The sequence below is a fragment of the Protobothrops mucrosquamatus genome, unplaced genomic scaffold, assembly GCF_001527695.2.
Source record: "Protobothrops mucrosquamatus isolate PMUCROS unplaced genomic scaffold, P.Mucros_1.0 scaffold337, whole genome shotgun sequence".
Taxonomy (NCBI): Eukaryota; Metazoa; Chordata; class Lepidosauria; order Squamata; family Viperidae; genus Protobothrops; species Protobothrops mucrosquamatus.
The window spans coordinates 836104-854970 of record NW_015386675.1 but is presented as its reverse complement, the minus strand read 5'-3'; the positions used below and the strand labels follow the sequence as shown (position 1 = coordinate 854970).

At 38.2% G+C, this 18867-nt stretch overlaps 1 protein-coding gene across 2 annotated transcripts in view; it reads left to right on the top strand.

The window, feature by feature from the left end:
* LOC107286915 (C-type lectin domain family 5 member A) overlaps nt 1-18867 on the top strand; it is a 25020-nt gene extending 6153 nt beyond the window's left edge. Inside the window, exons 2-8 of one of the 2 annotated variants that reach the window (XM_015815358.1) lie at nt 1959-2060; nt 10128-10216; nt 10954-11001; nt 12704-12760; nt 15346-15494; nt 17063-17172; nt 18673-18867. In XM_015815358.1, the coding sequence (XP_015670844.1) occupies nt 10138-10216; nt 10954-11001; nt 12704-12760; nt 15346-15494; nt 17063-17172; nt 18673-18790 (561 nt within the window). In that variant the 5' untranslated portion in view covers nt 1959-2060; nt 10128-10137 and the 3' untranslated portion in view covers nt 18791-18867. Of the gene's footprint in view, nt 1-1958; nt 2061-9247; nt 9381-10127; nt 10217-10953; nt 11002-12703; nt 12761-15345; nt 15495-17062; nt 17173-18672 lie in introns of those variants that run through there. The other variant, XM_015815359.1, reaches the window with a different exon arrangement.

Below are 18867 nucleotides of genomic sequence, written 5' to 3'. Positions count from 1 at the left end.
AGCCCAAAGTTGAGCCTACTATCATTTTCTCAGCTATCAAAGGCTGCAAATTGTCTTGGAAAGGTCACAACCAACAAGGCGTTGTTACCCACAGAGCCATTCCTTCCCAATAGCATGGCATACTCCCCAAATCCTCATACTCACTGTCTTTGCAATTCTAGATTGAAGGGAACACTTTAGAGCAAAAAAGCCTTTCCTGCACCCAATATCACCATTTGATTAATAAAAAAACCCAGAAAACCCAACAGCATCTAAGCAAACCTCAATACCCCACCCTTGTTGCCTTCCTCTTTTTTAACCCCAGTGATTTATCTCCACCTGTGCTGACTCCTCCCAAATAATTGAGATCCAGCTGTTTCCCTTATGCACTAAGGGCTATCAATCACAGAATGGGATATGTAAGTACTGGTCTTTTTAACCCTGTGATAAACATGGCCTTGTAGAAACGTGTGGAACAACTCTTCAATGGTGCAGAGTAGGAATCAGCAGGAGTATAATAAGCACAGTAGGAAAACCGAGAAAGAGCAATCAATGAATAGACATATAACATCCATGCTTGCAAAGTTCCTGCCAGCATTTCCTTTAGGGATTAAAATAAAGGCTTCAGTTCTTTAGGATACTGAGAATAGGAAGGGAAGTTTTAGCTTGGAGGAAGGTCTCCTCTATAGTCAACGCTGAAGCTTGTACCTTGAGTGAGCTAATATTGATGCCTGCTGGAGCTTCCTTTTGCCCAATCATTTCTGGTTTTGCTTTCCAAAACATTTTTGTTTTTATTTTATGGTGGCAGTAGCATAAACACCAGTATTGGCAACTCCTGCTTGCAAAGTATTTTTGTTTTGTCTACAGCAACACCACAAGTGGTATCAGTGACTACCAGCTACCATTTGTGTATATCAATTGCTATGCTCTTCAGGTATATTTGTTATTCTTAAATATACTCATTTGGGATATCAGTGTATATTATCTGTTTCTGATGGGTGTTCTGCATATGCTCTGCTTGCAGCATGTTCTTGTTCACCTATTGAATTTCTGCCTGCAACATTACTATAGCAGCTGGAAAGTGGGGGAAGACTTTCTCCTCTAACCTGCATCAAACATAGATTCATCAGGGGCCTCTTTATCAAATGACTGAAGAAGTTTGTACTTGTTGAATGACTTGCTGGACACATTCTTTTCCAGCTGGTTTATGGATCAAAGAAACCACAGTGATTATTAGTACACACTCTTTGCATGGCATCAAAACAGGTGACAATAAAATGTTAACTAGAATATTTACCATTTGGTACAGAATATAAGGTGGTGTTTTCATATTACAATGTTCATATCACATGGGTTCTAGAAACATGAGGAGATATTACATTATTTAGTATATGATATAGGACATTCTGTAAAATCTCTTCATCCTTCTGACAAGGAACTTGGGAATTCTAGTTGATTGCTAAACCTCCTTGTTCTTTGCAAATTTTCTGCAAATTTTTCTGCATTTTGAGAAAAAAGCGGATTTCAGTGTGCAGATATCAACATAATCTTCGCCCAAAGTATGACTGATAGTTGAATAAACACTTCCTAAAAGTTGCTGAGCAAAACTGCAAAGGATGAATTGCATGGCTCCTTTTCTAGTTCCTCTGCATCAAGCACATAACAGGCATAAACTGGAATTATGAACTGTGCCACATTTGCTGACTGCCAAAGAAATCTGGATTTCCCAGGGCAAGTTTTTAAAGAAAACCTTTCCCAAGCCATGAACCTCAGCCAGTCCAGGGGGTGTTCAAGGATTTGACCCTACAGCTACCAGACCTGGAGCAAAAAAATATGGAGGACACAGAGAGGTTAGTTAAAAGTGGATTTTTGGCGTCTCTTTGCTGCCATCTAGTGGTTATCTAGAGTTATATAGTTGTGTAAATCTGCCTGTACAGTATTCGTTGTTGCTGATTAAACTTGTTGCTTCTTCTATTTAGTGATTGTGTAATTATTATACTACAACACAGACAAATTTTGGGATCAACGGACACCTTTGGAGCTTTAAGAATGCTGTGTTCCCATCACCAGAGGGCAAACTGGTGAGTTTTTCCCCTCACTATCCCTCTGACTTTCCAGCATCTGCTATCTATCCTCCCTTTATTTTTCCATATTCAGGTTAACATGTTTCAAACCAAAGCAATGGTTTCTGCCTGCCTGTCTGCTTCTTGAAAATAGCCATACTTTTCTGGAATACAGTTGAATGGTTGTCAAAAATTAAAGACCCCGCTGTGCTAAAGTTTACTCCACAATTTCTTTTCCAGGATTCATGGATATATGCAATGACTTTTTCATGTCATTTTACTGCTATGTCCAACTGTTCAAGTTGTAAGGAGAGGATGTAGACTACAAGAGAAGTTGAGACTGCTTATTTCCATGGCTCAGAGTTTTCAAATAATAGAACAACCCATCCTTTAAGAATGGTGTGTGGGTGTATTTGTGGGTGTGAGTTTTAATCCGAGTTACGGATTTTTCCTTACTATGCATAAATATTTATTTTCCACTGTTTAATCCTTAGCACAGGTAAAATCATTTTGGAATCAGTGGGAGTCCCCCTTGGAGGACTGCATACAGTGATAACCCAAAATATACATTATGATGAGGGCAGGGTGACTATAATATTTAAACTGGCTGTAATGACCATGACCTAGTCGAGCATTTCAAATTTTGCCCTTCTGATTTCCTTGGCTTCTAATGATGATCCCTAGATTAAACCTGCAATTATGCCAGTTAGACCTACACAATTAAACCTACACAATTCAGTTATGGGCATTATCTAAATTTTCTATATGGTTCAATTCAGAATGGTTGCCATGGTCAGTTTTCCTTTTATTCAGGTCTTGAGCCTCCAGAATGGACAATATAACCATTTCTAGAGAGTTGGTAAACTCATTCATTCATTCTGATATCAGAATAACAGAATAACAGAGTTGGAAGGGACCTTGGAGGTCTTCTAGTCCAACCCTCTGCTCAAGCAGGAGACTCTATACCATTCAGACAAATGGCTGTCCAGTCTCTTCTTAAAAACTTCCAGTGTTGGAGCATTCACCGCTTCTGGAGGCAGGTTGTTCCACTGGTTAATTGTTCTAACTGTCAGGAAATTTCTCCTTAGTTCTAGGTTGCTTCTCTCCTTGATTAGTTTCCACCCGTTGCTTCTTGTCCTGCCTTCAGGCGCCTTGGAGAATAGCTTGACTCCCTCTTCTTTGTGGCAGCCCCTGAGATATTGGAACACTGCTATCATGTCCCCCCTCGTCCTTCTCTTCGTTAAACTAGACATACCCAATTCCAGCAGCCGTTCCTCATATGCTTTAGCCTCCAGTCCCCTAATAATCTTTGTTGCTCTTCTCTGTACTCTTTCTAGAGTCTCAACATCTTTTTTACATCACGGTGACCAAAACTGGATGCAGTATTCCAAGTGTGCATTACGTCTTAGAGATCATTTTGGTCACTTAGTAGTGAAAGCTGTATTGGTGGCTCTCCTTGCCGAACCATCTATTCTGTGTTGCATGCTGCTGTTCTTGGTTTCTCTTTTGCCATAGCCATTGCTGTCAGATGCTTCTCCATTCCCATCTGAACTCTCCTGATCTGGTTGATGACAACCTGCCCAGATTCTATTCCTTCCTCTGGCCAGCATGCCCACCAATCCCCAGGAAGTCATTCTGCCTTCTCTATCATTTTTCCTCTTTTGTTTTTAATCCGGATTGCTTATAATTCCTCTGGAAGGTATTTTTTTCTTGTCTCGAATCTGTTCCCTCCCGGAATTAGATTTAAGTACTCCAATTTGCCTGGGGAAGGCAATTTTGAACTGAAGGAAAAGGGAAATGAATAAAAATATTCTTTCTGTCTCCCTCAGTTCTTATCCTATCAAATTTGCAACTCTCAATATTTCTGTCTTCATGCCAGCTGAGAGACCTAATTTTGAACCTCATTTAATTTAGCTCAGCTGATGCCTTCTCTAAAAGGTAATGTAAATGACATGCACAGATTATTCACTTAAAATGGACTTCAAAGCACCCTTTCAAAATGCAGTTTGAAACCTTGGGCAGGCTATGTCTGTGCATTGTTTCTGAAAGGGTATTATTGTATTTAGGGAATTAGCATTTAAACACAGGACTACACAATTCACATGATGATAAAGAGCAGTGAGTGTATTCTACAGACCTTTTTTTTTCCTACGCCCACCGGGCAGAAAAATGCATTATTATATCTTGCTCTTAGATGACGAATCCTTTGAGAGGAAATGATTAAGAAACCATTCTGCAGGCAGTTCCTCTATCCATAAATAAGACTCCACTTTTAATTTTGACAATCCATTTTTACAATTGACATTTCTGATAGACATTACTCCCTCAAATGGTAACTGGTTTTTTTTAAAAATCCAAATGCACTTATCTTTCAATCCAATGATTCTAATATGGTCTGTCTACAGATATACCAGCACCACCACCACAGGCTCCTTCAAGTACACATACAAGCTTAGAGGTGTCTTTTTCTATGATGTATGCTATTTTCTGCCAGCAATGTCCCTCTGGATTCTATGTATAAAAAATAGGACAATCTTTACTCAAATGAATTAATGAAAACAGATTTACTATCAGGATTCAAAACAAGAATGAAATAATATCACAATAACTGCTTTCTGTAGGAAAGCAGTCAAGAAAAGAATTGCTGCTGATAAACACAAATAAAAGGAATCACTGGGAAAAACAGGATGTGCAAAGTAGTCCACATAAAGTTGCCAATATATTCAGAGATGTAAAGGCTTTGTACATTTATCTGGCTGCTGTCTACCTTCAAACATCCATCTCACAAATCTGATCTCTCACTGCGTAGAGGATATTGACAGGAACCCCCAATGGTAATTTTATCTACTTTTAGAATCTTTGTTGTGCCAAAATGACAGTAATGAGTGACAGGGTTTCAATAATCATATTTTTGGCTAGGTCAGACTATAAGTCACTAGTGGGTATTCAAGTTAAAAGAAGGTCTGGAATGAAAATTCTTTAAGCATAAACCCCATAGATTTTCTGCTGTAAGTGGAATTGCAAATGATTATCCATATTTTACAGAATCTATTGCTTTTTTTGGTCAGGGAAAAATGAGAAAAACCTTTTTTGAAAGTCTGGAAAGCATATATAGATTTTTTTTGTGTGTTAGAGATAAAAGGCTGAATTGATTTCAGCATTTGGGGATTAAAAAAAGGCAAAGAGGACGAGTGAAAAAATAAATGAGAGTTACTTGATAGAAAGAAGGGGGAAAGGCATAACTATGTTTTCTTCTTTTTTCATTTAATTCCATTTTTCTTTTTTTGTTTTGTATACTTTTGTGTATCAAAAATGCTGCATATATAACACTGATTTTATGGAATCTATTGGTTATTTTTGTGATACCACTTCCTTACATTCAAATCAAATGGTAGGTAAGGCTTAGCTGAGTTGATCATTGGGGTCCTTTTCATCTCTATTTAGAAACAGACCCTTCATCCGTTTTCCCACCCCTTTCTCTTCTGACATTTCAAAACAGCTGCATACTTGGAGAAGGCCAGACATAAGGCATCTTATATCTCTTCCCTCTCAGCAAAATGCACAAAGCTACAGTTTTTACACACTGTACTACTTTTAATTTATTTTAATGTTTTTTTAAAAGTGTTTCTGGAATAGGACAAGACTCAACATAATTATGGGTAAACAGTGTTGTTTGTTCCCTTAATTTCCTGTTTTCTATTCAATTTCACAACTAGATTTTATCAGAGACTCCAGTCTGAACAATTTCATAATCTCTGCTACTCAGGCTCAGAATGTGGATAGAAAAGTTTTCTGATTTTCCATTTGCACAAATAGTAAAGTAGTGGTCCCTGTGCGTTTCCCCCTATGATACACAGTTCTTGGATACCTCTGTCTCACAGCCACAAAGATGCAGGCATTCCAAACATGCTTCTTACGTAGTTCCTGTAAGGTGGCCCTGGCTGTTTCTTCTCTTTCTTTCTCTGTAGATTTAGGAATCCTTTGTGATCCAAGATATTTGGCTAAAATATTATTTTATTTTAGAAATGCATTATGCATTCATTCCTCAATGATTGCATAGTGGTGGAGGAAGGAGAATGACCCCAGTCTTAACTCCAGTGTACTTTGACCTACAAAGTAGGAATTTATGAAATACAGTGCAATTAGAGAGTGCCTGACTGAAGATGTGGGCAGAACATGTGATCATAGAGATTTTGCGAATAACTTGGGTCTAAGATATATAAAATTTTGTTCACTGTTGTAAGTATCTTGAATTGGGTTCAGAAAGTAACCAGGAACCAGAGTGGTTTTAACATGAGACTAAAGTGGTACATCTGAGAAGTGCTGTTTACACCCACCCTACCATGTTCTAAACTGATTATGATTTCTGAATTGTCTTCAAGGGATGCCTCATAAAGAACATATTTCAAACGTCTAAACCTGAGATTTATAAACCTGCTTATTTCCAGAGGGATTGGTCCTCCAAAGAGGGGCACAACCAGTTTATCAGCCAAAGCTGGTTAAAAGCTAGTTCTGCCATAGATAATATATGGTTTCCATTTTCAATGATGGATCTAAGATAACATTCAGATTGTGAATTTATTGTGTGATTCCATCCAGAATAGGCATATCTCCTGGATTCAGAAGTCCAGGCACTGAAACCAGCAATAATTCTGTCACTTCCAAATTCAACTTGCTCAGATTTGATTCCTGTATCTTTTTATTGTTGAGCTATGAAACATCCATCTGTACTTTGAAAGATTTCCCTTACAGTATACATTCACCCATTTCATATTTCTTTCTATCCAGGAAGATTCCAAAAGATTCTCGAGGTGTCAGAATGCATTCCAACATTTAGCTGGTGTCCAGGTTGTTGGCACTATGCGTACAGAGGACAAACAGATGAAAGGAAGCTACCATAGGCAGGTTCTTTTCTCCTTGCAAAGGCATTGGTTGTACTCTTTCCTTGCTCACTCAGGATTGTGCCTGGCAGGTGGTAAAAATAGATTATGATTTGCTCAGGTAGTGGGAGATGAGGGAACTGTAAAAGGGCAACAGGGAGATATTTAAATTAGTCAGCTTTGGACTAAAACTGGATTTAAAAAATCACAACTTTTGAGATGTCCTACAAGAACGGTTTCAAATCTTTACAGTTTGGCAGCCCAGTGGGAGGAGAGAGGGGAACTGGCCCACTCAAGCAGTAGGCTGGCACAGTGTGCATGCATGCCAGCCTGCCTCATGTGAGTTGAGCTGCATGTGTGTCGGCCAGCCATTTGCATGGCCTGGTTCCCCATAGGCCACAGCCTGGGGGTTGGGGACCCCTGTCCTACAAAACCCAGAAGCCACAACCCTCTCTTCAGATTTGCCACTTCTGATATATGAATTAGTTTTTCTTATAGGATTCTTTTACCCAGAAAGCAAGCTGCACTGAGTCCTCATGTAGTAAGGAGCTACATGATACCCCCAAATGTGTCTGGAAGAAGTGTCCTCCAGAATTTCTCCAACAATTGTTGATAAATTGTAATTTATGACTACATGAAAATTGTATGAACTCTAATTCTGATTTCATTTCAGTTTAATGAATAAAATGTAATGGACATTTAATTCCAAATTTATTTTTATTTTTAGCTTTAGATCACACCAAACCAATCTTATTTCATTCTTCGATAAAGTGACTAAACTAATAGACCAGCAAAATACTGTGGACGTAGTATACTTAGACTTCAGTAAGGCATTTGATAAAGTAGACCACAACTTACTCCATGGTAAGCTAGAAAAAGGTGGAATAGACATCACCACCAGATGGATCTGTAGCTGGCTGGCAAACTGTACTCAACGAGTAGTCCTCAACGGCACTACATCCACATGGGGAGAAATAAGCAGTGGGGTACCACAAGGTTCCATCTTAGGCCCAGTACTCTTCAATATCTTCATCAATGACTTAGATGAAGAAATAGAAGGGGAACCTATCAAATTTGCAGACGACACCAAACTGGCAGGAGTAGCCAACACGCCAGAAGACAAACTCAGGATCCAAAAAGATCTTGACAAACTTGAACAATGGGCCATGTCCAACAAAATGAGTTTCAGTGTGGAAAAATGCAAAATTTTACATTTAGGCAGGAAAAATCAAAGGTAGAAGTACAGATTAGGTGAAACCTGGCTTAAAAACAGTAACTGTGAGAGGGACCTTGGAGTCCTAGTGGACGATCATTTGACCATGAGCCAGCAGTGTGCAGCAGTAGAAAAAAAAGCTAATACAATCCTGGGTTGTATAAACAGAGGCATAGAATCAAGATCACACGAAGTATTAGTACCGCTTTATAAAACCCTAGTAAGACTACACCTGGAATACTGCAGCCAATTTTGGTAACCATATCACAAAAACAATTTTGAGAGTTTGGAAAAAATTCAGAGAAGAGCAACTAAGATGATCAAAGGCCTGGAGACTAAAACATACAAAGAACGGCTGCAGGACTTGGGTCTGGCTAGTCTAAAGAAAAGAAGAAACGGGAGACATGATAGCAGTATTCCAGTATTTGAGGTGCTGCCACAAAGAAGAGGGCGCCAAACTATTTTCAAAAGCACCAGAGAGCAGAACAAGAAACAATGGTTGGAAATTGATCAAAGAGAGAAGCAACCTGGAATTAAGGAGAAACTTCCTGACAGTGAGGACAATTTACCAGTGGAACAGCTTGCCTTCAGAAATTGTGGGTGCTCCATCACTGGAGATTTTTAAGAAGAGGCTAGACACTCACTTGTCTGAGATGGTATAGGTTCTCCTGCTTGAGCAGGGGGCTGGACTAGAAGACTTCCAAGGTCCCTTCCAGCTATTCTATTCCTTTTGTGCATATCCACTGGAATGCCATTCAAAGGATTAGTGCAGATCTCAACCTAAAACATACTGTGTTTTCCAGATATTTATGCTCAACACTTACAACTTAGTGCTCTTTAATGCTACAGTTATGGGGCCTGATATTCAACAAATTTGGGCAGTGTCGATTGGAGAATATCTAATAAACTCTCTAAAAGTGTTTTCATAGCTCTAAGTCCAAAAATATCTAAGCCATCATTTTATACTGTCTGTGGGTAAGTCCACTCTAGCTGCCAAATTAGTGCTTGGGAGGAAGGCTTAGGAAAAAGGAAGTATTTCATAATTGAGACACTGGCGTGCATTGTCTATCATCAACATCTTGACACAAAGGGAGAAGTAGCATGATTTCCTAGGCTTAAGAGTTGCTTAGCCAGAGTGAGAGTGCATAAATCTAAAGGGCATGAAAAATGTTCAGACAGTCACTTACCGTCTGCTGAAGAATTATATTGGAGCACTTTCTCATCTCTGCAGAATCCTCCTGATAAGTAAAATTTCCATTTCTTCTGTTCTTTTTTCTTTTCTAAAATTCAGATGTGTTTATACATTCCATCAAAGAGCAGACTGCTAATTTAGAAACCCAATAATATTACATGATCTGAAAATGCTTCAAGATAAGGGTTAAACTTGTTTCAGAGATCTGTTTTGCTTTGGTTTCCTTTTGGAGGCTGAATTTCAACTCTGAAATGTTTGATGCTTCCAGGTTAGCTCAAGTCTTGGACTGGAATGTTAGAAATGAAGAACTATTTTTTAAATTTAGGACTCTCATGTAAAATACAGATATAATAATAAAATTCATATATACATACACATTGCTGAAACCTGAGGAATTTGTTTTGAATCTCAGAAGCGACTGGAGCTTTGGTCTTTTCACATAAAATCCACTCCTACTTGTTCATGGCCAGCCCAGGGTGATATGTGGAAAGCCCACCCAAAAAATGGGCAATTTGCTAGTCCTATAAATATTTTCACCCACTCTAAAACAACATACAAAACATGGGGGTGGGGGGAATGCATTTATTTATTTGTCATTCAATTTGTCAATTTTGTAGATTTGTATCGATTGTTTTGTTTTAATTGGCTGTAAGCCGCCCTGAGTCCACTAGGAGAAGGGCGGGATATAAATGCAATAAACTTGAAACTTGAAACATGCCCATTGATCGATAAATTGTACCTCTAGAAAATTATCCTGTTAAAACATGGGGTGTCATTGAATTGCTACTGAACTCTTTCAGATTAACGAGGATGAATTGGCAGCAAATAGCTCCCGGAGTCGTCCTTTTACTAGTCAAGTTCACAGGGACATCTCTATTTTTTGTTTTTTGTGAGTACTGGCCAAATTTTAAATGTTTTTTTAATATAATTATGTCATTGTCTCTTTTCTCATTTCTTCCTGTCTTGTATGTATGTATGTGTGTATATGTATGTGTGTGTATACACACACACATATATAGATATATATACTGTAAGGGCTTTGGGGTTTTGAAATATGGATATATACTGTATATATACTTGAAAAAGTAAAGCTATAAAGTATAGTACATACACATACATTATCTCTTCTGTTATCTTTTTTATGCTTTATTGTTTTTATTGTAATGTCTTTGATTGTCAGGGGCAGCTCAGAATAACTGAGAGCTGGGTAGCATATAAGGTTAATTAATTATTGAAATGTTTTGAGTTTCCATGTTTTACGATGCTTCAATACCTAAAGATATAAATAACCCTTATTGTTTGCAGCTGGTTTTTGGTTTTTCAAAGAAGTGTTTTATATGCCACAGTCATTCCTCAGAGTGCTTTTTTATAGTGTACTTTATTATCCCATTGAAAACAAGAGGCAGATTAATAGATAGACTGATATGGAGAACATAAGTTTTCCTAGGGAAAAGTTGAGATTTAAACTATGGGCTTGACTCTTATCTCTCTTTTGAACCTGGTTCAACTCCCTCAGCTGACAATGAATAACGTTGACAAAGCAATTGCTTTTACTTCCTATTTTATTTTAGCAGAAGTATTGAGGAATTTTTATCAGCTGTTATTTAAAAATACTCTTACTTTCAGTTCCACAGATCTTTCCGAAGGGGAACATTACTACAGAAAATTCTTCAGGTAACTCTACATAACAATCCAGAGATTTCTGAGATTAGAAAATAACTGGATGGAGGGGATAAATGTACTTTGATTTCTGTTGAGGAAAAAAGTATTATGTGGCATTCAGTGGGGAAAATTCTTGAATGTTGAAACTCTCTTTTCTCAATCAAAGAAGAGGAGTTTTCAACATAAAAGTATTTTCCCCATTGAATGGGAGGGGATTAAGTAGAATTAAGTAAAGATGTCTCCAACATTTTGCAGCACTAGGCAACTGCATTGGTAATTAGAGGCAAAGTTCTTCTCAGATGCTTATGCAGTAGTGGAAACAGTTGTGAGTCATGAGCAATAAGTTGGTCCAAAAGATATTTGACATGGGCCGTTCTTCAGCTGATGGCTTTAGATGACCAGCCATATAACATGAATTTCAGCAGCTCTTTCCATTTGATTGCCCCTGATTTCCAGATGCTCTCACACATCATCTTCAACAGGTAGATGGATGGTGCCCTCCTTGTATTACTTAATGCATGGAGGAAGTGTCAAGATTCTGCAAGCAGCAGGTCTGGATCCTTATGTCCATCCCACTCATTTGGTCCAATTGAGGCACAGTGTGTGCTTAATACTTTGCCTCACTGTGCACTAAGAGGATTGGCTGAGAAATGAGGAGATGCCTCTTATGAAAAGTCTCATCTCTTCCTATGATGCCGACTGAGGAATGTGTAGGTCCTGCTTCATGCTAATATGCTAGATGTGACTTTACATAGCAGATGACGGGAATATGGCCTTGAACTCTATATAGAGAACATGGGGCTGTATTAAAAACCTCAGCTGTGACTCCATGATCACAGAGTGTGGGTCTAAATATAAAGTGCAATCCATTATATGTCATATATAGTCTTCTGCTGTATTGTTCATAAACTGAGTCTACAACATCTAGAGGGGAATAATTGGTTCTTATAAAACCAGGAAGACCAGTTCAGCTGCCCAGTGATAACACCAAATAGACACAGGAATTCTGGCACAGAATTCTGGTTGGTTGCCTCTTTGAGAAGCCTAGGAATTTGAAAATCAAAGAATTACCTGATTGGTAGATTTTTGGAATTTGTGATGGTGACTTCATTAATTCCTTCTACTGATGTTTCTTCATGGAGACTTCAGGATGCTTTTAAAAATTAAAAAAACCCTTCTCAATTTTGGATATGAAATGTCTTAGAATACTCAAAGTTGTTAATGCCATATTAGAATATATTAGCCTTATGATATTTTAGATTTGTTGGTTAGTTAAGATCTGATAGTTATGTTGCTTACACTGTTATTTCCCTCCTTTTCTTATTACACTTTCTCTGTGTATTTGTATCACTATTCTTTTTTTCTTGGAATTATAATAATAATGCTTAAGGAATTAAAAAACAAATATGCAAAAATCTCTATGCTGGTTGACTTGCTGAACATAGGTGTGTGTGCTTTCTCTTCATGGACTTGGGTGCTGTTGATATAGTCCATGGTTCATTTCCTGCAAAAATATGTTTTAACTTGTTGTGTTTACCTGTTTGTTGCAGCTGTTTTCTTTTAGTGTCAAAAGAAGAGTAGTTTTGCTGAGGAAGGTTGCATATATGACTCATGATTCCTTTTTTTTTTATTTTGGATGCCACTGAGTATTGATGATGTAAATTCAATTTACATTTAGGATGTTGATGATGGATGCCAATTTTTTGTTTCCTAGTGTGGATCCCCTCTCCTGAGCAGACCTCTCCCTTCTCTCCCTTGCTTCCTACCACAGGTAGAAAGTGAATTTTTTTTTTCTCCTCCATATCTGATAATTAGCCAGGGATGATTGAAAGGGGAGTTGGTAAAATGGTAGCTCTGCTATAGTGAAACTTTGAATATCAAGATAAAAAAATAGCTCATGTTTTTGATTTTCTACAAGGTTAGGCAACATAAATTGTGAACTTTATTTTATAACAGAGTGGAGAAGACAACTGAAATCATCTTGTGTGGGATATTAAAAATCCCAAATTAGCTGTTTTTCTCTCACATTTTTATTAAATTATCATATCTGTATCACAGGGCTAAAAGTTCCCTCTGGGCAATAAATAGATGAGACTTAATATTAGCTACATTTGATTACCACTTAATGTTTTTTAATGGTATTTTTCATACTGACTCAGACATGTGTATGAAGATTCTCAATCATCTAGGTCAGTGATGGCAAACCTTTTAGAGATCGAGTGCCCAAACCGCAACCCAACACCCACTTATTTATTGCAAAGTGCCAGGGCCGCATCAGCATTGTGGTGCCCTCGGGGGGGGGAACAGGGAGGCGCCTCTGAGTGCCGCTTCTGGCATGAAAAAACTGGGGGCGCAAAAATGGACCACCATGCTGCAAGGCGCAAAAACGGCGGCCGCCGCACAGTACAGATACAAGGCGCTGCACTACACAAGAACGGGGCAGGGCTAGTGAGTATCACACAGGCACTAGCCCTGCCCCATTTGCAGTCCGTGTGTGCTCGTGGACCCATGTGCGCATGGACGCATGTAAAATGCTAGTTGGCCGCTTCGCCTCCTGCTCCGGGCGGCGGTGGCAGCCTGATGGACCTGCTGCTGGCGGTGGTGGTGCGCGTGCCAACAGAGAGGGCTTTGAGTGCCGCGTCTGGCACCAGTGCCATAGGTTCGCCACCACTGATCTAGGTCATGGTTGTCCCAAAGGTGCTTTTCAAAAGGCAACCGGACATTCTTGGTTTTTTTCCCTTGAAAATGTTTCGCTTCTCATCCAAGAAGCTTCTTCAGTTCTGTAGAAGTGAAGAAGCTTCTTGGATGAGAAGCGAAACATTTTCAAGGAAAAAACCCAAGAAAGACCAGTTGCCTTTTGAAAAGCACCTTTGGGACTCTGACCCAATTAGGGTTGCCATATATGGGCTCCAAAAGAACTCGGGGAGACACACACACACAACTTCACACACACCACTCTATAGTGGTCATCTAAATGCAATGACAATTCAGTTACTCGGTCATTTCCAAGTCTTTATATCCAAGATTTTCTGCCAGCCACTTGTCCTCTAAGTTTTTGTACTCTCTGGTATGTGTCATCAATGATGGATTTAGCCAGCTTGTTTTCTGCAAACAATTATTTTCTACTTTCTTCTACATTATGTGTCTAAAATATTTAAGTTTAGCTTCATTATTAGCACTTCTAATGAGCTGACTCATTGAAATATGGTAGCTTATAAAGGTTATTCATCCAAGATATGTAACAGAATGTCTTGCATTATTGATATCATATAGCAGTGGTGGCGAACCTATGGCACAGGTGCCAGAGGCGGCACTCAGAGCCCTCTCTGTGGGCACGCACGCAGTCGCCCCAGTCCTAGGCCTTCAGCTGGGTTTTATAAAACCTTTTCGCTTTAGGCCTCCGTCGCCATCGTCGCCATGTGCAAAAAAAAAAAAGGTACAATCAATCAGTCAATTTCAACTTCTCGCGGGAAAAGAAAAGATCTTGCAAAGTTGGAATTGATTGATTGAACTTTTTAGTCCCACCCAGTCTGCCGTTACCACTGCAGCCATGCCCAGCCAATGGGCCACACCCAGCCAATGGGCCACAGCCACCCGCCACTCGACGATGTATAAGTGGATTTTGGATTGCAATTTGGGCACTCAGTCTCTAAAAGGTTCGCCATCACTGTCATATAGGAATTGTTTACAGAGAGAACTGGGTAAAACATCTGAGGGAGCAAACTTTGACAGCTCTGGATTCCAGATATTTCAGTCAACAGTGGGGTCCTGAACAAGCCTCTTGTGCTACAAAAATCTGGATGGCCATTAGTTAACAAGAAAAAGATGCAGAAAACTCCTTATCTGTTATCTTGTGATCATGTGGATTTTGGCACCTAAGCTCTGGTTACATTAGCTCTACCTGAACTTAAAGCTACCTCTTGCCCTGGGGGATACACATTTTAATTGAAAGGAAGGCCAATGGGTACAGTTCTCCTCCCTTTTTTCACTCACTGAATGTTATCCTGGAGGAAAGAAGAAATCAGATCAAGAAGCAGGATGCTACTGGAATAATGGAGAACCAGATTGGGAATTCAGCAATTAGATTAGCATCTTCCTACAATGTGCAACAGAAAAACACGACTCCCGGTCACTATAAAAAAGACATTCTCAAGAAATAGCAATGTGTCCTGTAAATAAGACAAAAATGCTTGTATTGGTACCAGGAAATAACAATCAAATTCCAATGATAAAATTTGGATGGAACAAGGATGACCCTACTTAGAGTTTATATGCTTTGTCTTTCTGGCACTCCTGAAGCTGCATCTATTATTATCACTTTCAAAATCGTTTATTCCTTCCAATCTTTTGCTATAGTCAGAATTCCTTTGAAGCAACCAAAGTGGGAACCATTCAGAGGGCATGATTACTTGTTTTCTGAAGAGAAAGCTGCATGGGTGATCAGCCAACTTGATTGTAAAGAATGGAAATCAGACCTTGTGATCATCAATGACTCAAAGGAACTGGTAAGTCTATGGTCACCTGGGAAGAAACCAACTTCATCTTTGAAGGGTTTATGCTCTTATACCCCTTTAACCTGGGAAATTTAGACCATCCAGTGAATGAGTGAGGCAGTCACAATCCTCTGACAAAACAGATATAACTTTAGGATTTCAGAGGAAGCTCATTTATCATAGTTGGAATATGGATTGTAGGATGGAGTATGAAATACAGAGATATTCAGGTTAATGTGCGAGGCAGACCTACCTTACATTTTGGATAGATTAACCATGAGTCAAAGAAATCAAGAGTTAGCAAGGGCTTGAAAGAAATACAAACTTTGCAGTGAGAGCTACGAGTGAGAGGAATGAGAGCAAGTGTATCCTGAAGAATGCATGATATACATCATTAGGTTCCTCAGTGGACGTAGTTTTTACTTGTAAGGAAATTCTAGTTTTGATGGGTACTGTTTTGAATTGGAGAGTGAATGTCACACAATGTTAACCATTCAAGGTGCACTTTAAAATAGAGGAGTATGAAGTATGAACATACTATTTTAGATCCAAGAGAAACAACTATGGATTATATCTTTCTGTGCTAACCAAAAACTTCTTAGCATCTGTAAATATACATCTGGTATGTGTAATTACTTTTAAAGTGCCCTCTCATAATCTGGAAGGGACCCAGGCATTCTTCTATTTTGCAGTGAACACTGAAAGGAGAAAAGTTTGCAAATTGATTAGCATCAGAAACACCAGCAATATTTCAGCTTCCCAAATCACCTTGAAGTGAATTTGAATACGCAAACAAACCTGCCTGCTTTGGAGATTGATTCAGTGTTCTTTTTTCTTTTCCAAAGCAAAACATGTTTTAGGGTCCAAACTGAACAGGATCATATGAGAAACTTCAGAACTATTTTGGAATAGGACTACAGTACTCTATATTTGCTTCCAGTCAAAATTTGCCTTTATTGGTTGACTCAAATCACAGTATTTCTGGAAGTGATGTGTTTTCACTGATGCATATATGTGTATATATCTGCTTCTGTATGTCTGTGTGTTGGGTACAGTCAACAGATGCATCAGCAGCAATAGAGATCAAGACTTCCCCAATCTGCTATTCCAATGTCACTTTGCCATTTGTTTGTTGGTTGGCTGCTATGGAACAAATCTGTGGAATCAACTGATTCTCCACAATCTTACAAGCAAAGGCTATCAAAACTCAGAAAACAGCATTTGATTTGCCAGATGTCTGGTACATTGAAAAGAGCATGAATTTTTAAGCATAATTTATATTTGTTCCCCACCTATCACCATTAGTAAACTATACAGAATTGATTTTTTCATGTGGCACTTGAGAAGCTAGAGATGAAAGTGAACAAGATTCCTGTACCTTTAAACAGTAAATATGGAACTTTGGCAGATGCATCTTCTATAATTTGAATCTGGCAATTTACTCAACTTATATCCTTCATCAGAATGAAAAGTATAGGGAATTCACACCTCTCTGTTCAGGCTACTTCAGGTTGCTCATGATTGTCATGGCCCTTAAGAAGAACCTTTGATTTTCCATATTTATTTTCCTTTCTCACCAGGAATTTATTATTAACAAAACAGCAATGGCTAATTATTTCATTGGACTCTCCTACTCTGAATCAGCAAAACATTGGAAGTGGATTGATCACAAAGAGCACAACATGAATCTGTATGTTTCATTTTTTCCCTCCACTTCTCTGTTTTAGGGAGGGATCTATTTTCCCCCATATAGTATGTGATGATATTATATGTTCTGCTTCGTTGATGTGCAACTTCCTTTTTAAATCTGCATGGAAATATTGCAACTAGCTACTTACCGCTATAAATGTATTTTCTCAAAGGTTTATTTTTTTCCTTTCTTAAATGATAATACGTTCATAGAATATTTACTAGTAGAATCCAATACTTACCACGCGTCCAGTCCCTAACTCATTACTATTTTTTAAAAGTCTATGTTTTGTTTGCACACTATCAGTGATAATTTGGAACTATAATTGTGCTGAATCACAATTCTGAAGGAGCACTGGCATAGAATTGTGTACACAAAACTCAAATGAAATACTGCTGCAGCAGTTGTTCACTTTCTGTGGGCCTTTTGTTAAAATACGATATCTATTAAGCTCTATGATTTTTACTATTTTATGCTTTTTAATGCACTGGTCCAACACATTTATATTTAAAATTAGGATTTCTCTGTAGCCAATTTCAGTTTTAGATGGGAATTTAATTCTGGAACTCTAACACTTCCATAAAGTTGAGGAGGAGGATAATTTCATGAATGCTGACTTACAAATATAGTAGTGTGTGGTGAGGAGGCTCTGATTCAATTCTTCCAGAGCTAAACAACCTCTGTTTCTCCAGAGGCAAATTGTGGTGGGTCTATTTCCTTCTTTGCCTTTTTTTTATGTGCGCAGAGGAGAACAATTCATTTTCATTATAAAGGGGGCATTATCATATGGTGAACTTTTGAGGCAGCCAAATCTAGTTGTTATTTAATTAACATTATTGGCCCAGAATGAATTGAGATGTTGATCACTGTGATTTCAGATGAGTTGAAGTTCTAACAGGAACTCTTCTGCTTTCTATCCTATCATTGTTTGTCAATTCATTTAACTCCAAATAATTTCTTACTGTACTTCTCCTGGTAAAAAAATCAAGAAGAGCTCAAGAATGCAGTCTGTCTTAGCTCCAACAAACCAAAGGAGCTAATTTTGCATTCTGGATAAAATATTTTAATTCATTAGGATTAATTCCCAATTTAATTTATAATCAGACCTTTATTTTTTTTTTGCCTTTAATAAACCAGAACAAAGGGAAAAAAATACAAATAGTGAAAAAAAAGCAAAAAAGTGATACAACAAAAAAAAAAGATCTTTTATTAAGGTTAGATTTCTGTTCAGGTTTTGTGCCATTTTAAATCTGCCCTTTATAAAAGGTTTCTTTGCATTATGTTGGATTTTAGCTTCTTTCTTTCTTTCTTTCTTTCTTTCTTTCTTTCTTTCTTTCTTTCTTTCTTTCTTTCCATATTCGTTCACAATCTATCAAAAATGAATGGTTTGAGTTGTAAGATTAATATTTTTTATTTTGGATGGGACACATGCTTTACATTACTAGATTTGTTGAACCAAACTCAGATTTTTTTTTAAAAAAATTGTGCTCTTGTTGACAGCTTTTCAATTAGAGCAACAATGGATAAAGACTGTGCTGCTGTCGGGGCAGGAAGTGTGAGTCCAGTATCATGCTATGATGAACTCAGTTGGATTTGTGAGAAGACCTATGTTAATTGATTGAAAGAATCCTCTGCTGGGCTGCCTAGGAGTGAAGACTGAGTAAATAGCAGACCTTGTTGATTAATAAAATATGT